Source organism: Sinohyriopsis cumingii, chromosome 5 (assembly GCF_028554795.1).
Source record: "Sinohyriopsis cumingii isolate HCF-2022 chromosome 5, ASM2855479v2, whole genome shotgun sequence".
In the NCBI taxonomy this organism is placed as follows: Eukaryota; Metazoa; Mollusca; class Bivalvia; order Unionida; family Unionidae; genus Sinohyriopsis; species Sinohyriopsis cumingii.
The window spans coordinates 3,401,639-3,426,166 of NC_142965.1; the positions used below are offsets into that span (position 1 = coordinate 3,401,639).

The following is a 24,528-nucleotide window of genomic DNA, read 5'->3' on the forward strand; positions in this document are numbered from 1 at the left end:
TCCGACAACATGCGAACCGAACAACGAGAAGATTTCTACGCTTGGTGCCACACTTACGTTTCGGACCTATTCGACTTTCAGGAAGAAATGTTAAAGATATGATGTGGACATTTAACGACGATGGTGAGGAAAATTTCGAGAATTCTTGATGGAGCACGGAGGGATCGATGCTTTTATGAAAGCCTGCACCATCCTGAAAGCGTGTTCCTTAGTGTACCGCCAACGATTCATGCCCGAGATTACCATGGCATTCATCCATCCTAAAACGACCAATTTTGCCAAACGTCAATACTCAATCAAAGCTCTATGCTGGCTACATTACTTGTGTGACAAGGAAGATAAATGGATCCAACACGTCGGAAACGGAGGAGGTGAAAATATCATTGGAACGTATTCGGTGGATGGTTAGGGCTCAGAAAACCCTTAGATCGTGTACGAGTTTAACGGTTGCGTATTTCACGGATGTCCCATCTGCTACACTCAACGGTACACTCAAAATCAGTTTTTTTACTACGTTTCATGGAAGACTTGTACGAGGGCCCTTGTCAGCGATCCCTAAAGTTAGAACAACAAGGATACAAAGCAGTGGAAATGTGGGAACACCAGTACCATCACCGTTTGAATACCGATCCCGAGTTTAAATGTATCGTCGAAAGTTACAAGTTGGTGGACCCTGTAAATCCACGGGACAGTTTGTATAGACGACGGACGAATGCCACCTGTTTTCGGTACGTAGCCGATGAGGAGAAAGGAGAAGAAATAAAATGCCTAGAAGTGTGTTCGCTGTATCCGTACGTGTGCAAATATTGTCACTTTTCCGCAGGCAACCACAATTGCTGACGAAATACATTGACCTGAACAACATTCGACAATACGAAGGATTGATTAAATGTAAAGTCTTGCCTCCCACGGCCTTGTACCATCCTGTTTTACCGCACCATTGCCAAGGAAAAACTGATGTTTCCTTTGTGCCGTACCTGTGCCGAAACTTGCAACCAAGACCAACATTGTTGGCACAACCAGGAAGAACGTGCCTTGACAGGAACGTGGGTCAGCGTGGAACTGTTCAAAGCTCTGGATCTGGGATACCAATTGTTAGAAGTGTACAAAAGTTACATCTTTCGCAGGACAAAATAGTACCACAAGAGCGACGAGAATCAGAAAGGCATTTTCGCAGACTCCGTGGATGCCTTTCTGACACTGAAACAAGAAGCCACCGGATATACTTCGTGGTGCCACACTCCCGAAGACCAAGATAAATTCAAAGAGACGTACTTCGTCAGAAAGGTTTCATTTTAGACTACACAGAGAAAAACGAAGGAAGGCGTTCGTCTGCCAAAGTGATGTTGAATTGTTTGTGGGGGGAAAGGGTACAACGACCGTGTTTACCCAAGACGGAGTATTTGACAAAACTTTCCCCCTACTTCCAGATGATTCACGACACAACCAAATACATGAAATACCAGGACGTCCTTCGTGAAGACTTGATAATGTCAATTACGAAGAAGAACTGGACTTTGTACAGGACGACGAATTTGGAAATTAAATGAAGCTTTAAACTTGAGCGAAGCTTTAGAACTGGTAGGAGATCGTGTGCTGTATTTTGACACGGACAGGTGCAGGTACATTAATCAGCGTGATCACCGTGACCTTGACATCGAAGGTGACCGTTTAGGAGCCTAGACTGACGAGCACCCCGATGACAAGATTCTAAGTTTTGCAAGTGGCGATCCAAAATTTACGGCTACAAATACCGGGACAAACAAGAAGTGAACACCGAGTGTACAGTGAAAGGATTGACTCTCAATTATCGCACCAGTCAAGTGGTGAACTTTCGGTTATTGAAAGAAGCCTTGCAGTGTGGTGAGGATCAACATTTTAATGTGCCCACCTATGATCTGTACAAGAATATACGTTTATCCACACACCAAATCGTCAGTCGACCTTTGGAAAAACTGTATCAAATCGTGTACTATACGTGAGTACGGCTTCGTAACCACTTCACTTTACCGAACGGACACGTCGATATTGGTCAGCATATAAAACATGAAAACGTCCAAGACCAATAGTTCATTGTGGCTACCATTGCCAAGCGAGGAAGATGAATCCTTTTAAACAGACACAATTCGAGTTCGGTGATTCTCAAGTGGAGTGCCATGCTGTGCCTTGTGATCACAGGTATGCCGTACGCTTGACCTCAGCAAATTAGTACCACATCATGAGAACTTTGCTATGACTGCTACTACTACACCTACCACGGAAAGTAATGCTGACATGCTATCATCATCAACGGGAAACGATGCGGCTATCATCCTACGGATGTCTTCCATACCTGAGCAAACTACTGCGGGTTTCAACGTACCCTCATCGAAATGAGCCTGTGAAAGAAGAATATTCGTTCTTTGCACGTTTGTCTGAATACTGCGACTTTGAAAGTCGTTTCCGAAATTTCCAACGAAAGTAGCCTAAATATATGGGAGGACCTACCCCCGCAGAACTAGCCAGAGCCGGATTTACCTACTTGGGAGAAGGTGATAAGGTCAAGCGCTCCAGTTGCGGTGTCACTTCACCAGTGGGAGCAGAAAGATTCAGCTTACATAGAACATGCTCAATGGTCTCCGCAATCTCACTACCGACCTTTAGTGGGACGACCTCAGTAATCTCTTGATGGATACTTTACAAGAGAACATGACTGTGGAGATGAGAGAACTCATTTACTGAGAGTTTGTCAAAATACTAGTCAAACGCAAAGAATAATTTCATTCATTACGTCACCAATATTTACACCATTGGTACTTGAATGATATAAGAGGACTGATTCTGATGAAAATGTTCCAATGGTCACACAGTGATGAACTAATCAATGACCAGTATGACTGGTTTGCTTCTGATTTTATTTACTACAAGGCAGACGTACTACAATGAATTCCAGATAAAGAGTTAGAGGGTTGTTACCACAATCTTTTACACAAATCAAACTTGGTTCAGAAGGACACTTCTGTACGGTCACTGATGTGCAAGTTAGTGACTAAATAATTAAGATTCGCCACTGGTGTACGATCAGCTCTGTGCAGAAAGAACACTTTTTCTCCGACAAAAGGTGATACAGAAGCTTGCTACCATGCCACGACCGTTATCATTAGCGATAAAACAATTGCCCTGGAAGGAAAAGCAATGACATTATTCAGACTGTGGAGGATTACCAACACTTTTCACGAGCACGGAGTCCAATAAGTATGGCCGTCGTGTGGTATGTGTTTAAGTGACTTCCTTTCTGGGATTTCATTTACCAGCCGATTACCTGTGGGCTCTCTACGATCTGCACCTCACAGTATCACCATAAACATGAGGCTGGCACCTTTTAATGTACACGAGAGATTCATTCTGTTAAAAGCCTTGCGATTTCATTTTGATACTTCTCTACCTCTACGGGAAAAAAAGATTCGTAAATTTTTAGTCACCGAAGATGTTTACGAAGATGTGTGTGTAGCTGTGTATTACACCCTCACTGGCACGATGTACGTGACTGGACAAGTATTGGTTTCGAGACTTGCAAAAAAGAAGCGTCAAACTATGCCAAAGATTTGTGATCATGATCTCCATCCTTCAGTGAAAAAAGTAACTTTTATACCTGTGTTAACCTCAGTGCCAGAAGAACCCGACACCAAGAAAAACCACCCGAATCAGGACAGGACTGTGATTGGCATGGACATCCCCTAAAGGACATTCCGGCAGGACACCTGTGTGACTGTGCGAAGTGGTGTAGAGACTCTAAGAACATTACCCAGGGTCCCTTGGACACAACACCTTAGTCACAAAAAATGTTGTAGAGTTACTTGTTTATATTCCACTTTGATCTGTTTGATGTGTATTTCAACAATGTAATTAACCATTTGGCTTTTATGTGTGTTTGTCTTTCGTGTTCAATTTTTAAAATGTTCTGAAAAATATATATATTCTCTCTTGCCTAAAACAATTTTCAGTCGATATTTTGTGTGATAGATTTATATCTATAAATCTATGTTTGTGTGATATGTCTATGTCTCTGTGCATGTCTCAGACCCTGTCGCTAACAACGTCCATATGTCTACGTCTCTATTTTTCCCTAAGGTAACGCGTATTGAGGTCAACCACCTGCAACATTGTTATCATTGTCCGACCCTGTTAAATTCCTTTTGTCCTGTACAGTCCCACTTCTTTCATACATTTTGTCCCTATAGTACAAAGACCCTGTCTGTAATGCTAATTCCCACTGTCCCTATAAATCTTGTTCCTATAGTGAAAACACCCAAATTTAACATTGAAGTCCCATTGTCTCTATGGTATCCCCATTCACTACTTGTGTCATTTAATATGCTACCTTGGCTAGCAAGAACAATAACTCTTCCGGTCATGTGGGTACGTAATAAATGCAAACTATGGCAATATGCGGCATAAATTGAATTAAAAAGACACAAAACTTTATTTTATGACAACGCGGACATTTATACCAAGGATATCGTTCTAAATGTATTGAGATGGAAGAGGACATTTCTTGAATTGGTCCCTGTCAAATTTCTTAACTTAAGGATATCGTGTGACTTTTTCAGCTATTATTGTTGAATAATTAAAGACACGGATATATTTATGAGCTAGGTGTTTCGGGCTTGTCTTGTTCTTGAAACTGATGTCAGGCATGTACACCTTCCATATTTAGTGTGCAGTATGTAGATAGTGAAATACCAATAGCCGGTTAGGAAGAAAAGCTGGCCTCCCATGGCAGTAAACACGTGAGTTCGGGGCAAGTAGAATATCTGAAAAACGGCTTGGAAGTCAACTTTTTTCAATTACATCAACCTGTTTTGTACACACTCTTTTGCAGAATTATCATCTAGGAAAAGGGCATCACATGGTGTCAAAAATGACCTTCGGGCGTGAAAAAAATGCCAGTATAAATTTGGGATTAGGGTACATAAACTTCTTCTGCTATGAAGTGCCCTTGACTTCTCTGGTCAATTGGATAATATTCTTATGCTTTGTTTTAATACAGCTATCCAAAAAATATGGACATTTTTTTACCTTACTTGTGTAGTTTAGTTTTTACGACCTTTTATGCTAGGCCGGTGAATGCGGCAATTAAATTTGTGCATAAAAACTGTTCCCTGTCCCTAAAGAATTTTGGCACAATTTTAGGTGTGAAATGTATTGTTGAGGTTATATTTGGACTTTATATTTACAAATGCCAGGTAATATTTAGAGGCATTGGTAGGCTATTTTAATTTAAAATTGTCATGTTTAGTAAAGGCGAAAAGGAAGTAAAATTTAAAATATTCTGAGGAAAAGAAAACCAATTCATGGCATTTGTTGTGAATGTCAATCTATTCTGTATATTGACATTATAAAAATCAAACATTCGATCTGTACTATATCCCTTTATTAAAAAATAAAATAATTCTTGAGAACTCAATGCCAGTTTCTGCTCTTCTCTCTCGTTCTCACAGTTTGATACTATATATACAATAATACTGTGATGATTATGCACTATTAGTTTTGTGAGTAAGATATAATTTCAACTTGTGTATGACTCATCATTATGGTATTTCAAGCAAAAAGACACTAAAAGACCTCAGAAGTACCAGGAACAATAAAAAAGTAAATTTATTATTAAAGCTGAATGTTCGCAAACATTTCTATATTACCACATGCAAGAAATATGCAAATTTCAGCTTGATATAACCACGAGGTTAAAATTTAGACCAAAGACGAATATTAAAAGGGTGGACGATGCATGTGTTTGAATGCAAGCTGTGCATTTTTTTTAGATGATATCACGAACATGAGTTCATTTATTATTTCTACACACTTAAAGTTATCAACTACATTCCGCTTTTATATATTTTTTAATTCTGAAAAATCATCCCCTTTTGCTGAGTTAGGTAGGGGTATAACCGGTTCATCCATATTGTCTTCAGCTGATACACTTGTATCAGTCGTTCGACAAAAAAATATGCTTCATTCATATATTTGACTTATTGTTAGGATCGCAAGTGTAAATTGGAGGTATATATATATATTGACCTTGTATATGTGTCATTATATCATTTAATTGATTTAGCAGTGTATTTACCCATTTTCTAGTTAAGTTTTGTGTGACAAATATATGTGTTTTATAGTTATTAAACGTTTATGTTACAAAAACCTTTCTCCGGAGTATGCTGGGAAATATTTGAGGCTTTCTTTCTTCAATAAATCTGGAAATTGCTCTACTAACATTCTTTCTCTTCATAGAATTGTACATTGCCTGGTGTTCGTTCTTTAAAGATGTTTCTAAATGAGCCATATATCTTATCCCCTACTTCAGACTTCACCCTCTCAGCTTACACATATTTGGAGAAAATACTTATCCCTGTAAAAATATATTTATATACGTTATTACCCTTTTCATATTCCTGAAAATCAATAGTGTCTCACTAACAATGGGAATTCGTCATGACATACTTTTCCAAGCATTTTGTTTTCGCTTGTGTTGGCAGATTGTTGACGTCAAACACATTCCTTCAATTATCTGTATTTGATCTTCATTTTGTCTTTAGTTTTAAAATTGATCGCCACAATTGACTGTTGTTTGTTTATGCAGATGTACCTTCAGGTCATAGAATAAACACCTCAAGCGCTTTATTATTTATTTATTTTAAAATTACTGTCGCATTTTATATGAGCTTAAATGAATTTTTTTTAACGTTCTTAAAGAAGTCAAGGAAGTATTTTCTTTTGCAGTATTTTCGTAGCATAAAAACGATTTTGATATATGAAAGTAATTTTTCTTTTCTTCTAGTTTGGATGGGTAGAAGCACAGTGTTACATCGTTGTTTGGATAATCAAAGTATAAGAGAATGCACTTGTTAATGTTACAATATCTACCATTAAACATCTATTATTCTGTCTTTTAAGAAAACAAGGATTTCACATACTTTTCAAATGATTAGTATCTCTTTTCTTATCCCCAGTGGCCCAAGAAAACCAGATAAACTATAAAGTATGAAACACACAGCTCCCGTAGCCTGAGTGATTTCAGCGTCCGCCTCGGATGCGGAAGGTCGTAGGTTCGAACCCCGACCCAGTCATAGCAAATACTTATAAAAATGGTACCAGCAGCTGCCTCGCTTGGCGCTCAGCATTAAGCGGTTCATTTTAGGACTGGTCGCCTTGGTGTCAGGATAATGTGGCTGGGTAGGACACCATGGTACATGTCTGCAGCATGATGCCCCAGTGCCGGACATACTATAAATTGCCATACTGCACTTATCATAGCGACATAACTGGCAAATTGTTAAAGCTACGTAAAATTACAAATCACTTGTTCATCGTTTCTTTCCATAATTGCTTGGTTATTTTCTTCTTTTAAGCGTTTGCAATACCTCTTTAACGTCTTTATTCTCCGTTTCATATTTAATTATTGTGATTCTTGATGTCCTTGTTTACATTTGCACATTTTGTTCCACGTGCCTTTGGAGTTCCCTTCTTGCTATATAAACCACTGTAAATATCAGTACATTACCGTATTTACATTTAAATTTATCCTTGTCAATGATTTCTGCTATGTAAAAGAATGCCATAGAAAAGCCGTAATTACATTAGCGTTTCTATATATGCTCAGTCCTTACATCGTTTGTACTTAGTGCCGCATTTATACATTTTCTCTGTCTTGTTCTCATTGCATATGTCAGGTCATGTTATGGTTTAGTGTTTCAATAGTTTGATATTAAACTACTATAGTTCAGTTTCAAACGAAGGATCTACCTCTCATGATCTTTCAATTTTATGCCCCCATGTTTTGTTGTCTAAAATATTTTGAATTTGGCTGCAGATCAGTTTGAAAATAACTATCATTCCTGCTTCAGGTTTTATTTCCATGTGCCAACCCCCCCCCCCCATCCCCCCTCTCCCCCATGTAGGTTACTTGTTTGGTTAGAAATCAGAAACCATCATTCTACTTATGTGCACCACCGCTACAAAGGTGTCTCAGTTAAGGTTATAGTTTCAGTCTGGTGGTCTTACTCTATAATTCGCTGTCACTAATTTTGGTATTAACCCCCCCCCCCCCCCCCCCAAAGAAACCAAACAAACAAAAACAAGCGAACGGACGTCAGATCAATGTAATATTCAACTCCTGGAAATATACAGACCCTCTAAAAAAGATTAGCACGGACGTCAATTAAATGTTATATTTAACTCCTGGCAATACACAGAGCATCTCAAATAACAGATTCGCAGCCGTCAGCGCCGTCGTCCCAGTAGGGTCGTAAGGTGGGGAAACCTCAACCACATCTCCGCCCACAATGTTAAGACCACGGCATCCCCTGATGATCTCCAGGCCTTGGATTGTTGTTAGACCGCCTATTTCAGGTGTTCCTGTCCAGAAAGACTGAATTATTATTGAACTGTAAAATCGCTAGAGACAATACAGCCATGTTGTGCTATCCTTCTTACATGAATTAATATTGAAAATGTTATTTTGGATTGAAAATTTAGAAAGCTGTATAAAACGAATCAAGTTTATATACATAGTGTAAGTCCTTTATGTGCCATAGTATCAAATATAAACTCTCTGACAAGTTCTGAATGTAGATGAAATGTAATGTAATGTCTCACTCCTAACATTATATAGCATTGGTCAAAAACATTTTTGCAATTTCTTAAAGTTTTGACGATAGGTTGATGGAGTCTGCAGTTCTTGATTAAAACTTCACTGGATTAATTTACTAAATCTATTAAACAAAATATTCTACAATAATGTTAAAGTGGACAAAAATAGTTTGAAAATCTGACTACCTGTCAATTATTTTCCAAATTATACTAACGTCTCCAGCTAAATCCATTTGTTTCTTCTCTCCTCAAGTGGCAAACCCTTTTCACACACAGATACGGACATGAATATCTTTCACTCGAGAGAAATGCTTCGACGATAAAACTGCGAGCGGTATTTCCCATTAATTAAATGTCTCAAGAAGCTACGAACAACGAAGTTGTCCGAATAAAACTAACTCATTTTCTTCTTAAAAGTATTTTTATAACAAAATCTCAAAATAACATTTCACTCGACTATGGCAATTTTAATATTATTGCACAGTACGTTTTATTTGTCTTAGCTATCTTTGTCTGTAGCGAAGTCAAGCGGAACAATGTAGACATTGAATGATAAATGTACTCAGTTTTATCGTCATAACAATGTGCAGTGCATTAAAAAGTTTGGCAACTGAGATATAAAAAATGCGGATAATATGGCACATTCACTCATGTCCCTAACGTACATATGGGTATACTGCTTTATATATCACGGTTTGAATGTCTGAATATGGAAACTGCGCAACAAATACATTCTTCCTGATACAAAGATTATTACTTTCTTTGTTTTGTTCTATTTATAAATTGTATTGGTCAATGATAAAATAAACGTTTTCGAATGATTGCTAGAAGCACATCATATGCTTTCTTCAGTAACTGCCTTGATCAATATCTTGAGTCCTCGGACTTAATGTCTCCTATTTTTTGACATTCATATTTTCTACGCCGTTTTCAAATTAAATGTTTTCTGTTTCCATTTCCTTAAATACAGCCACCAAGTGTTACTTCTCTTTATTTCTTATCTTAAATACGTATCGAAATGATTCTTATGAAAACATGATCGATACAAGTTCAAGCGTGTATGTTGGAGAACTTATCAGAGGTTACATTATTGAATTACCTGTTCCTGGGGCATAAGCGGGTGAATTACCTGTTCCTGGGGCATAAGAGGGTAAATTACCTGTTCCTGGGGCATAAGCAGGATCAAGAGCATCAATGTCAAAGCTAATGTACACGGGCTTGTCTCTCATCATATTCCGTACCTCCTCCATTAGCGGAGTCAGGGACCTGTGCCAGCACTCCTCGACTGGGACAATACGAAAACCCTGAAAAAGAGTCATATTTACTCCGTACAGGTATATATTGTTTATTATATCGCCATTCTAACTGCAAGAATACTGTCCTCTCTCTCTCTCTCTCTCTCTCTCTACACCCACATATATTAAAATTATCTATAACATATAAGATAATGCTCTCTATTCGTATTTAAAAAACTATATTAGCATTATCAAGCTTTCTTCTGTAGAATACCGAGTTTCCTTTATATTTGGTGCATACATATATATATATATATATATATATATATATATATATATATATATATATATATATATATATATATATATATATATAATTTTTTTCTATAACTAAATGGGGTCATAACAATTAAAAGACAAATATGGTACGTATGCACCCCCATGGAAGGCTCTAATGTGGGTAAATCAGTGCAATGACTCAATGTTGAAGACGCACTCAAGTGTTCGCCAAATTTCATTTTCGGAAAAAGCGAGGACTTTAGTAACATTAACAGATCATTACGTCTAAAATCAAATTAAGTCTCGCTACATTTAAACCCAAAAGGACAGTTGTGTCTTATGAACTGGTATCGTGTATTTAGACTTTAGATAAAAGAAAGACTTTTTGTAAGGGAAGTTTTCTTTAAGCAGGTTTTATCTCCACATGGACAAGTTTAACTTTATATCTTTATATTCAACATTACTGAATGAAACCTGTAAATGATTACAAACGATGATAATTATCATATATGAGGCAATTAGGATTTCTAACATACCTCTAAAGTGTTTCCTATTAAACCAATGTAATCAATCAGGAATCTATCGGATAATCAATCGTATTAAACTACAGATCTAGAGTAGAGTTGATGGGCATATTCTCTTGACCTTTCGAATCGCAAATCAAAGTACAGCTTTCATATTTCATAACTTGGAAAACATAGTTCGAAACGTATCGTAAATAAATTTAACTCACTGTAAAAATAAAAGTAACGCTTTATCTGATAGGCCACTAAAATAGGCGGATTGATATAATTCAAAGGTCTCCTAGGGACGGGATATCTTGATTTGAATCATTACTTTGTAAGTATTGATACCGTGTCATACCATATGAATATAATGCCGACTATTGATACAGGTGTCATACCATATGAATATAATGCCGACTATTGATACAGGTGTCATACCATATGAATATAATGCCGACTATTGATACCGTGTCATACCATATGAATATAATGCCGACTATTGATACAGGTGTCATACCATACGAATATAATGCCGACTGTTGATACAGGTGTCATACCATATGAATATAATGCCAACTATTGATACAGGTGTCATACCATATGAATATAATGCCGACTGTTGATACAGGTGTCATACCATATGAAAAAATGCCGACTATTGACACAGGTGTCATACCATATGAATATAATGCCGACTATTGATGCAAGTGTCATACCAAATGAATATAATGCCGACTATTGATACAGGTGTCATACCATATGAATATAATGCCGACCTTAGCTCAAGAGCGCACTATCTATATGTATTGATGGATAATGTATCTATACGAAGGCTACTAATGAACAACAAGAGTAACTAAAACTATATATATATATATATATATATATATATATATATATATATATATATATATATATATATATATATATATATATATATAATGTTTTGTGTGTGTGTGTGTGTGTTAAAATCACAAATGGCTGGGCTTTATTAAGTCGTATGGAATGTAAAATACAATCTTTTGGGTAGCTGGCCGAGTAGCTAGTTTTCATTGAACCATAAATACATGAAAATATATATTTACATGTACCAGAACGTATCGTACAGTTCTGTGTTTTGACACTCCCTTGTTTAGACGCAGTGTAATAAACCCTCGGTTCTTTCAAAGATATTATGATCGCAATATTTCTTCACACCTGTGAACAATAACCCAGGTAAATAGAGAAAGTTGCAGTAAATACAGTTATTAAAACTTTTAAATTTAAACAGATATGCATGCTGTGAAAATTACTCCATATTTTTGTACAATCAGTAAAGTTTCACAAAAAAAATCTTACAAATTACCCTAACTGGGCACATGAACTTTCCCCCAGTTATAGCTATTCATTTACCTACAAAGTATGTGACATCAACATGATTGATGGCTTACAACTGCATCACTAAGCCTGTTCAGAATGGTATACTGGATTATAAGAGTTTTAGTTGGAGTTCTCATTATTTAATTTCAGATTTGGCTCATTATTATTACTTGTGCAAATCAAGTGTGTGTGTGTGTGTGTGTGTGTGTGTGTGTGTGTGTGTGTGTGATTTGGATTTTTAACGTAGCTTTAACAATATTTCAGTCATATCACTACAATGTCTGCAAATCAAGTAAAAAGAAACTCTCACCATATTTCTATATCAAATACAATGCAATCTGATTTTCTGTCTTTTTCCTTCATACTGGTAACAGTTTATGTCTGATGGTAAATTATCAATTTTACTTGAATGACTTTTTAATGTTTTATTTTTATTTCTCTTATTATCTTAATCTTTAAATGTAATTAATCTTTTTTTTAAATTTGTAAATAGTGTTTATAATAATTAACAACTGAAATAAAACCGTTCTAATATACCTTGATATCTTTTTTCCCGAATATGTACACTGTGAATGAAATAACTTAAGGAATACTGTAATAGGTTTGGAAGATTCAAACAGTAACTTAAAGTAGAACACTTTCCATTTACTCACATTGCCAATTATTTTAACAGTTCATACATTAAATAAAATATTTTAAACTTTCTAACAAAAACTGGTCTTATAATGCTGTCAGGATTCTTACAGTCAGACTATGACAAGAACACTGTCTCAAAGTAAAATGTTGCCACTGATCTTACGTACAATAGTGTCATGACGAGATTGGATTCATGGAGGATGCGTGACAGCACAAGACGTATCACTATTAACTTTCCGACAAGGGACCGACTGGTTGTAAGCATTCCAACAGCGTATGAAAGACGATATAATTGCCAATTTATATTCATGCTTTACTAAAGGAAATTAGTTTTTAAATGAAACAAATTTTACCAGTAGGAATGGAGTATATTTCTCAGTATGTAAAGAGAGGTGCCTAAGTGCGTAAAAAAATATGACTCGTTCTTTTAAACATTATAATTCTTTAATTAAAAGAACGCTTTTGCTAGCTAGACAAAACGTTGTTTAACAGATAAATAACAGTTGTGAGGCATATTCACAGCTAGACAGGATGTTGTGTAACAGCGAAGTAACAGTGGTACGGCATATTTATAGCTAGACAAAACGTTTTGTAACACGTAACAGTGGTAAGGCGCAACTATAGCTAGACAAAACGTTTTGTAACAGCTAAGTAACAGTGGTAAGGCACAGCTATAGCTAGGCAAAACGTTGTGTAATAGCTAAGTAACAGTGGTAAGGTACAGCTATAGCTAGACAAAACGTTATGTAACAGCTAAGTAACAGTGGCACGGCATATTTATAGCTAGACAAAACGTTTTGTAACAGGTACGTAACAGTGGTAAGGCACAGCTAAAGCTAGACAAAACGATTTGTAACAGCTACGTAACAGTGGTGAGGCACAGCTATAGCAAGACAAAACGTTTTGTAACAGCTACGTAACAGTGGTAAGGCACAGCTATAGCTAGACAAAACGTTTTGTAACAGCTATGTAACAGTGATAAGGCACAGCTATAGCTAGACAAAACATTTTGTAACAGCTAAGTAACAGTGGTGAGGCACAGATATAGCTAGACAAAACGTTATGTAACAGCTAAGTAACAGTGGTAAAGTACAGCTACAGCTGCATACTTGTTTCTTTCCCCAGTCGTAGTCTTGTAATGAATAGCACGAGCCTCTCAAACCAATCTGAATCACGCGGGTGCCATCAAGACACCCTTCTTCAAAAGCTCTCCGAAAGGGTGTTCCGTGTGCAATCTTCTCTCCCAGCATTTCATCATGACAATCTGCATGAGCGTCTACGTGAACCAAACCAACAGGTCCATGCTTCTCCTGAAGAATATACAGCAACTAAATCACTACAGTTATTCGGCATGCTGTGTTCACTTTGTTGGGTTACGTGTTTAGTCTCTTACAAAACGTAACAAGAAAAAAGTGAAGACAACAAGCTTTATAAAATTTAACAAATAATTTATTTCCCTGAAAAAAAAACAACTTAAATGAGAAAAAGAACTTACGGTTTTACGAATCAAATATAAATAAAAATAATCCAAGAATAATCTAAGAATTAAAAAATAGATGTCCTAGGAATAAAACGTCATAATGAAACTGAGTTCGAATTCCAATGAAATCCAAAATGGAAGGCGATGATGCATGCTGTAGTCTGCGTCGTACTGATGCGTCAACAAGTCTTTGTTGAATCACAGAAAATAATATTCCAGTGTTTGAATTCTGTGTAAATTTCGATAAATGTCCTTGTCCCAAAATTAATTTAGACCACTAGTATTTCCAGCGAAAATAAACTCGAAATTCAAATAAATTGAAGAAAACAAAATAATTAGTCCAAAACTGGTCACAACATAAAACACTCTAACATCTCAAGTGTTAAGGCACTAATGACTATTATTTCTCCAAACATCAATAATAAATCTAGCTACAATGCAAAACATGTCCGGATGTAAGCCAACCCTCTGGAAAAACCTAATTGATATATGTTATTTTTCACGTACTCCAAATATAGCATCGATTCTACTTCATGAATATTACTCTGAGAAATAATACAATTCTTTTTTTTAAAGTTGTTTACTTCAACTCTTACTAGTCCTAAATCAAGGTCAGGAACTAGGTCAGCATTAGACACAAAGTTTCTATTATTAGTTATTAACTTTGAAAAATCAGTCAGAACTGAACAATATCAAATCTAGTAATACAGTTACATTATAATACTGTACTGGAATGAAAGAATTTAAAACTAACAAACAAACAATTAAATTAAATCAAATATACATTAAATCAAGTACACATAACAGTAGTTATACCGTTTTTCAAAAAAAAAAACATTCTACTGCGAACACTCTTAGAATTACGTTTGTGTTACTAAGGTAACAGTTCATAGTATGAAGGGTACTGCAATCATTGAGTTTGTTAAGTTCGTAATATCAAGGGACAATTATACCCTTTGGGGTTGTTTAGTTCATATTATCAAGAAGCACGCATATCCTTGAATTTGTTAACTTCATAGTATCAAAGGGCACTGACAGCTTTCAGTTTGTTAAGTTGATAGTATCAAAAGGCACTGATAGCCTTCAGTTTGTTGAGCTAATGGTATCAAAAGGGAGTAAAATCCTTGAGTTTGTTTCCGATTAATACTTTGTTAATATATAACAAAATGCTTCAACAAGCATGTTAGAAAATAGTTTTAATCATAAAATGGAACATCTCAATAATACCTGAGACAAATTATAATGCATTTACATCACGCTAATTGTTGTTGAAGTCATGGAGCTCTTACCATTCAATTTTAAGTGCTATATCCTTTGCAAGAACAGTATGTGATTCTGGTGTACCTAAGCATCGATAATTTGTAGCTAGACTATACACACAACTGTCAATTCAACCCGATGTACATATCAGATCTTAAATTAGGTAAGCGATACAAAATTACTTGCTCTTAACACGAAGACCACAGTGGTATGTTACCTTGATAGCCTGCAGTATTGGATAGGTCATTGTATGGTCACCGCCAAGAACGAGGGGTTTACAGTTGTGGCGGACAATCATCAGGATACCTTTTCTAATGTCTTCAACTGCCTTTGGAAGATTGTATGTGTTAAGATTAATATCCCCAACATCAGCAACATGGATAGACTCGAAAGGACATGCTCCTGTTTGATTGGAGAATAAGTTCTGAGCTAGATTGTTTTAGAAATGTCATTGCAACCAAATATGGTCCAAATACGGACATTTATCTACATATTAACAACGAAACCTAGTTAGGCGTCATGTGTAGGTAACATGGCCTCTTAATTACCATTTGCCAGTCAGCTATCGGATTTGCAAAGCTGAACATCAGATCAGGTGTCATGTTTCTAGGAAATGCCTGTTTGTATGGCAATAAGGTGGCCTCAAAAAGGGAGATTACTTCGTTCGCCGTTCTCATTTGACTGTTGACTCCATCATTTCGTTCCTACCGCTTTTCTTTCGATGTTATCTTTAACACTGAATAATGGACAGACCACAGATTAAAATATGCAGTCTCTTCTCTCTGTCTTACTTACGCCTCTGTCTGTCCGTCTGTCTTTCTCTCTCTCTCTCTCTCTCTCTCTCTCCGTTACCAGTAGGGCATACATATGTGCAACTTTTATTTCGGCATGATTTGGTAAACATTGAATCTTGACGAGCAGCAGAGAGACTGGGCCCACCAACTTTTTCGTCCAACAGGACCATCTATCAAAAACTCTTCTGACAGAAGTTCTTATTTCGCAAAATAAACCCTTCTAGCCAGAAACTATGATGACTAAATCCTCTTTTCTGGCTAACGGGGTTATTTCGACAGCGATAACCAGCCGCTATAAACAATAGTTTCTTCACGGGGTGACGTCGACGACGACGTTGGTGGCGTAGTCTCTCTGCTACTAATCATTTTAGGATTTGGAAACGCTAGCGTTTCTAGTTAAAAAATGTATCTAACCCAACTCGGTATCGTGTCCGAGGATCATGTAAATTTATCGTCACAAACCCGTGTGGTTTTCGTTGAGCATGACTAAAGAAATTTTTTAATTTATTGAGGTCCATGTCACCACTGCACCAAGTCTGATGAATATTTCTCAGCGTGTGTGCGTCAACTCCGTTAAACACTGCAAGAACGTTACAATTATCTCTGATCACTTTTGGAATTTGTGTATACCGTTGAGTCACATAAATGACATCAGTGTTTTTATGACGCCCACGGGAAAATATTCTCGCAGGGTTTGTTTGTTTATCCAGCATGACATCATCGTACACTACTAGATTATTAATTGATCCATCGATGTCATCAATGCCAGGTGCATCATTTATGTCAGTTATGAATTCAACTACGTTTTCGTCGGCCTCAGAAATGCTTGCATTTCCAATGATTGTTTTTGCACTTTCGTTAAAATCTTTTAGCACTTGATAACATCGCTGACGGTGCTATCAAATATAATTTATCCCACTTCATCCACTTCATTATCAAATTCAGCAACAACTGTGTCTTACCCGACCCAGATGGACCTATGATAATCATTCGAACAGAATTTGGTAGCACTGAGTTATGCTTGATTGGCTGTCGTCGCTTTGTCGCGGAAAAGTCAGTGATTTCCATTAGATATATCATAAAATAATATGGATTTATATTGTGTGAAATGCCGAGCACGTACCCCAACTACGGATACGACAACAATTACAACAAAAAATAATCAACAAGCGCTCACGGGTAAGTGTGAACGATGTGGCACAAAAAAATTTAGATTTATTAAAAAAAAAGCGGAGGTGATATCGCAGCCAAGTTAACAGCGCTGCCAGGAGCTCCGTGGGCTAAATACCCAGGAGAAAAACATCTTCCAGGATATAATCACTGTGGTCCAGGAACCCGACTTAATATCAGACTTGATGCTCAGGATCAACCAAAACCCGGTGAGTATCCGATAAACGCTATCGATGCAGCGTGCCATGCTCATGATGTAGCTTACCGAAGCAAGGATTTGCAACAGCGCCATCTCGCGGACGTGAAATTAATTCATGCGTTAAATGCCATCCCTGATAAATCTTTCAAAGAAAGGTTAGCATCCTGGTTGATAAAAACTGCAATGAAGGGTAAATTAGCGTTAGGTACTGGTATATAATGGAGTCGATTTATTATTCCCCAAGCGGATATTGGAGAGGTAACGCAGCAATTGATAAACTTGCCAGCGCGGCATTAGTAACACGCGCGGTTGCCAAAAATTGGTTATCCCGACAGGCAATATGGCAAATTTATCTACCGCGCCCCAAACAAATTCACTTCGCGCATTTCGATGTTAGTGTGCCAAATGAGGTTCATCAAGCTGATATATTATTTCTGCCACATGATACTATCCGAAGACGCACATACAAGTACGCGTTACCCATAGTTAATGTTGCCAGTAGATACAAAGATGCGGAACCGTTAACAACTAAAACAGCATCTGAGGTTGCTTCTGCGTTTGAAAGAATTTATCGGCGAGGACCTCTGCGATGGCCACATCTGCTACAAGTTGATCCTGGCAAAGAATTTCAAGGTGCGGTATCATCGTTGATGAAACAACATAACGTCACCATACGACGAGGACACACTGAAATTCACCGTGATCAGGCAATTGTTGAGCGATTCAATCGAACACATGCTGAGCGGTTATTTGGATATCAATACGCGAAGGAATTCATTCAGGATACTAGATCGCGCGAATGGGTTGCAAGATTGCCAAGCGTGATAGCTGCGCTAAATAATGAAATAACTCGAACAACCAACATGAAACCTTCCATCGCGATCACAAAAAAATATATACAAATACAACGAAATAATATTTCAACACAGCCAGTGTTGGGTAATGTCACAGTTAGATATTTATACGAACCAGGCGAACTTGAAGGTGGTAAACGAAGAGCGACTGATCCCATCTGGAGTGTTACCACACATAGCATATCCACCGTGACAAGATCCACTGGCAGACCAGCAATCTACGGGTTGGATTCAACTGCTCCTCAACGCGGATTCACCCGTGAGCAACTTCAGGTAATTCCCGAGGACACACAATTGCCGCCAAAATCACTGAAGTGACTTAACTAGCGCTGGCACCCCGACGTCGATTACACTCAAGACAGGTCAACATGACATTATCACGTGTATGACCGCGATTGTTATCTTTTCTGTCTACGGTAAATTGTCTTGAATTTTTATTCGAATACTGCCATAGCATTATACAATTACAGCTCGCACAGTGATTATTCTGCTGTTGTTTCAGCGCAACAACGAAGTCAACATCAAGATCAAAATCGCGATTATTTTTTTTGTCACTCTGTTTGTAACCGGCGAGTTTTTTTCTTATTACATCACCATCGGTGATGCTGTTGTTTTCATTGTTTGATTTAAAATCCGAAGGATTTTCCAAGATAATTCTTCGCAGTTGAGATATTCTTCTGACTCTGGACACCGCCAAGTAGACTAGGTTGGACCATTCGATTCGATCATCAATGATCCAGACAGTTGTATCTGAAATAGTCAGTCCTTGAGAACAATGAATGGTCATTGCGTATCCTAGCGTCCACGGGGATTTATTCATCGCTAGTGCATCCTCAACTGCATCGATGTCAACTAACACAATATCATTCAATACTAAATTCTGTTTCTCTGTCTTTCCTGGAATATCAACATCTATATTTTGTAGCCGTGTATCAGTTGGTCTATAACATAACGGCGTTGGCAGCATTGGAAACTTTTTTTTTGTAACTGAAATAGCTGTTGTTGAAGTGTGTCTCTGACTATCTTTCTACTCGCCACTATCAAATCGTCTGGTTTCCACACTCGTAAAAAGTCACTCATCAAAGTTTCAGGAATCATCTCGCGCATGATTTCACATTGAATTTTATTCGGTTGTAGCCTGATTAGTGTTTTAAATTCTTTCAGCGTTGCATCAAGTGCTCGGTAATCATCAGTTACTTCTTCGTGATAATCAACAAAATTCCTCAGCCAATCATGCGGAGATGCGCCGACAAACGGAGGTGGTTGACCGTGATCGCCGCACATAATCACTGCGGTATTTTTCGTTAGCAGCCAATCAAGAAATGTTTTTAACGTTTCCAGCGGCACCGTACATATCTCATCCCAAATTATTATATCATTGATATATTTTGTGCCCATTCGATCTGGCGTCCACGTACCGCCGCTGTATTTGAAAAAGCTGTGATAAGTACAAGAATTGACTCCTCGCTGTTTCATCTCTCTGGCAAGTCTGTGTGTAGGTGTTAGCACAATCATATCTGAATTCCGAAATAATTCAATCGCTCGAGTTGTTTTACCAGACCCGCCCGGCCCGTTCAAATAAACAGTTTTATGTCTGGTGATTGGATCATCCACAGACGGTGCGGAAGATATTTCTGGCATTGTTGATTTATAATAATCGTCCTCGATTGCAACATCAGCGGATTCACAATACTCGTGCAACATCTCGGCTTTTATTCTCCACGAACCCCATTTATCTCCGCCGCAGAATTTCATTATATCGGTCAGTGATTCTGAATATTTCTTGTCGATGTAAAATGAATCCGTGGCAACTCTGACTGCGGTGTCAGGAAATCGATTTACCATCGATAACAAATTTATAGAAACATAAGCCAGCATTGAAGATCTCAAATGTGTGTATTGAGGCGATTCTCCGTCGATATAACTTACAATTGTGCCCAACTTTTTCCCGTCGGACAAGAACACATCCTCCCTGTTACAAAATATGTCTCTGGCAACCGCGTCGGCGATTATAAAATCCAATTCAGCTTCATCGATAATCAACCGCGAGTGATGCATTTTATGATCAAATGCTGCACCCTGAGTCAATTTACCGATTATTCTTCGTCCAAGATCTTTCGCTGTGCTTTCACTGTTTTTGAGTCTAATCTTGAGAATTTCAGGAGCTCCTTCGCGGATAGCATCAATAGGAGTTTCTGGACGTGCTTGTGTCCATTCTTCGATAACTTCGTCGAGGGTTACACGTTCTGGTGTTGGTAACCAAACTGATGTCTGCGGTCGATAACATATGATTGCTTCGCTGACAGTCAACGATACCAGTATGCCGTTGTCAAGCATGTATCGCAGCAACACCATGGGTACCCAGCGCTTTTCGACGAAGTGTCTGCCAAACCAAACATAACAGCACGGATGAAGTCCCGTGGCGAATTCAAACAAAGTCACACGAGCAAATCCTGTCAGGTCAGCGTCGGGTAAACTGCCGTTTACGGCGACTCGTGTCATCGAGTTCGTGGGGTGTCCAAACCGCGCAAAGTATTCGCGGCACTCGCCGTTTCCGAGAAAGCTTCCTGGGTAGCAGGCAATCATATCCACGGAAATCATATCCCGGTAGTCATATCGGGTGTTCCACAACCCGCCATGACCATACTCGACACAACTTAATTGTATATCCGAAAGAAACTGACTTCGGGTTGGTCTCCACGAATTTCTTTCTCTGGCGGCGTGAGCGGCAACACTTGGAACTGTAAAACAATTAACCAATAATTGCTCATCGCTAGCATCTCTCATATACGTTTTTGCGAGTTTTTTCATTTGTTGGTGCAACGATTCTGTTCTGTATAATTCTCCGTTGGGTCTCACAAATTGATCATAGTCGCCATCTTCGGAGCTCCTAAATAACCACACCGACACAGGGTCGGTTTTACTCAGCACGTAAATAACCTCGTATATGTTTCCACGATAAAACTTGACAACACGGTCTCGTGGAAATATTGTAACCGCATCAGTCCACGCGTGCGAATTATGACCAATAATTTCAATCGGTGTTCCTGACTTTTTATAATGCTTCGAACTGTATAATATTTCCCCGGTTAGTGTTTTTACTGTTATTGAGTATTTTAATTTACTTGATAGCGCAGCAACATCATTTATTGTTGCCCCGGTATTCTTAACCGATTCAACCCATGATGTTATTTTTTTACGTCGCAGGTCGCTTAAACCGTTTCCTCGTTTTGTGTTCTTAAAATGTTCCATTACTCGCTCGGCTACACAATTCAACACCGTCGAAGTTTTCATCGGAGCGAGTTTATCAATTTTTGGTTTTTTTTACCGGGTATATTCCATAAATGACTGCGGTTACAGGATACGCTCGAGCGTAATATGGTATATCAATCCCGGTCAGCATTCCTGGTTTACAATTGCTGCTTAACAGAGCGGTCTTTCCGTTAGCAAGAACAGGGTCGAGTTTGTCACGGATAATCCACGTATCGTCTTCAACGTTGACAATAAATTTTATTCTGAAAAAATATTTCTTGTCGCGTTGATGAAAATTAATATAATCAATAATTGTTTTTGCTCGGGCATCAGTCATTGTAGCATCGATGATGTCCTCGTCGCGGATAATTTTAAATGTCGACCATACATGAGATGCGCCGTTGTCGCGGAATTCTTTTTTACCCTCGTTGATAATATCGAACAGATCAGTTAGATGCCGTCGTCGTGGATCCGGGTTTAGCCTGTCAAGATCGAATCTCCCGGCGCCAACTGCGGTTAGCCCAGAAAACTCCTCCATTGTTATATTTAAGACAAATATTTAAATAAGAAAATATTATATATACAATGAACAACTGCAGATGGTTAAAAGTTGGATCTGTAACAGTCTGTGGTAAGCCCTGTAGGAAGGAATTCTGCGGTGAACATATACAGAGCATCAAACGAGGAAGTACAGGACCTATTCGCTGCCTGCGATGTGGCATTGGTGTCAGAGGTAAAACACAATTATGTGCGGGGTGCGGGGGGAAACGATACCGGGAACTCAAGCGATATTACAATAAAAAAAATAACGGAGACGCGCTAAAATCGGAGAGTGATTATATAACTAGGTTTTCAGACAAATTATAAATTAGACAAATATATTATTATATAAATGAGCCAAGAATTTGTCTCACATCCAACCATTAAAAATTACGAAGCATCTCGCGAGGGAATAGTTAGAAATAGCAGATTGAAAAAACCAGTTGGTGCTGTTACTAATTCTGGTTATCTCCAATTTTCTGTTGGGAGAAAGAGGTATCTTAATCACAAGTTTGTGTTTGAGGTATTTAACGGTGAGATCAAAAGAGGTCTTGTAATTGATCACATTGATAATAATAAACTTAATAACTCTCTTCAGAATTTGCAAGCCATTACTCAGAGCGAGAATTCTGCACGAGGTGGCACTGGCAAATTTGCAAAAATCCCAAGAGCTGTAAGATCTCTCAACAAAAATACTAACAAAGAAAATACATTTCGCTCAATGAGCTTAGCTGCGAAGTATTTTGGTATTGAACCGCGTTCGGTTCAACGTGTCGCAGAAAATGTTATCAAATCAACTTTTTCAAATAGGTTTGATAGCTGGATTATATTTTATTATGTAGATAACTCTGCAGTGACTGCGTGAAAATCCGAAAGATTTTTCAAGTCAATGATACAATTATTTCCCCCTTGACGCTGTCAAGGATGTTACCTTGACAGCGCGTTAACACTTCCGCATTCACAGGTAACGAGCAGACGATTTTCTGCACAAGGAAGTAAATAACTTCCCTTGTTTCCCCTTGACAAGTCAAGGTGACAGCGCAAGAATGATTTTATCTTCCGGATTTTATCAGGTAAACGTGTATTTATCTTTTTTTTTTTCACAGACAATATTGCTATTTTATTACACTTGTTCTCGTTTATGGTTCATCTGTGGTTTCCACACGATAATATTTAAGAATATACGTTTTAAACAAATCACGCTGAGCTATTTCTGGACTTTCAAGTATCAGTCAGTTTATATACAATATCGTCCTAGTACCATATTGGGGTTTCGAAACCCAACGAAGTTGCACACGTACTCTGTTATCGCCCCGTTTCGGGGTAACCTTTTACCCGGAAACAGGGTTGATTTCAGGGGGTAGTGTGCAACTTGTTGGATGCAGAATTATAACCTCGCATTGTGTTTGTACCGTCTTAGGATAAGTTATGTGTTTGTGCCGTCTTAGGATAAGTTATATGTTTGTACCGTCCTAAGATAAGTTATATATACAATTGTAAAATACAATTGCTGTAAATAGCTTCTACTGCTGTAAATACAACTGCTGCTGTAAATATGCTTCTACTGTAAATACTATCTGTTTGTGCCGTCCCTAGGATAAGTTAGAATTAAGTTATATGTTATGTGTTATCCCCGTATGAGCCTTGCTAGCATATCAAATGGTAAGCTAGGAGGTTCACAAATGGGGAATGTCTCGTCGTTTCGCAAACACACCCTCTGGGCCTTCTAGACTGTTATTTGGCAGTTTAGGGGCTCAATCGGGGGTAAGTGTTTCCGCCCCTTCCTGAGTTTGGTAGGATGTCATAAGACACCCTAGAGACTCAGCGAGATGTGATGTTTTTTTAATTTAAATATTTAAAAATATATATAAATATGAATCAAGAAAATATCAATAATGTGATTGATGCTATTCAAAAATTAGAAAAACAAGGATTTAAAATATTACTAAATGTTGAAACTATTCTGTCAGATTTTGAATCATTATACGAAGCTAAATGCGCAGGGCGTTATATTCTTCCTGCTCAATATCGATTCATAAAGATGATCCAAAATAATTTGTATAAATCGCTGGCCAGCGTAGCGGAGACACAAATAAATGAATTTGTTCCACTGTCTCGTGCAGTCGAAAAGATCAGGCTGGCACTGGCAGCCGAGTATGAAACTAAAAAAATAATTAACAATCGGGTCCGGAAATTAAAGCATTGTATGTCCGTTGACGAGGTCAAGGATGAAAATTCAGAGAATTTATCAAGCAATGATAGCTTTGTCACCGATGACGAAGTCATTCACGTTGACGAAGTCAACGGGAAGTAAAAATACCTCACCTTGATTGCATTTT

The 24,528-nt window shown here is 37.9% G+C and overlaps 1 protein-coding gene across 2 annotated transcripts in view; it reads right to left on the reverse strand.

The window, feature by feature from the left end:
- Positions 1–8,121: 8,121 nt before the first annotated feature.
- Positions 8,122–24,528, reverse strand: part of LOC149798541 (uncharacterized) — a 28,798-nt gene continuing 12,391 nt past the window's right edge. Inside the window, exons 3-6 of one of the 2 annotated variants that reach the window (XM_089956939.1) lie at positions 15,598–15,782; positions 13,750–13,950; positions 9,725–9,929; positions 8,122–8,391 (exon numbers count right to left, since the gene is read on the reverse strand). In XM_089956939.1, coding sequence (XP_089813065.1) covers positions 8,195–8,391; positions 9,725–9,929; positions 13,750–13,950; positions 15,598–15,782 — 788 coding nt within the window. In that variant the 3' untranslated portion in view covers positions 8,122–8,194. The remainder of the gene's footprint in view (positions 8,392–9,724; positions 9,930–13,749; positions 13,951–15,597; positions 15,783–24,528) is intronic. The other variant, XM_089956940.1, reaches the window with a different exon arrangement.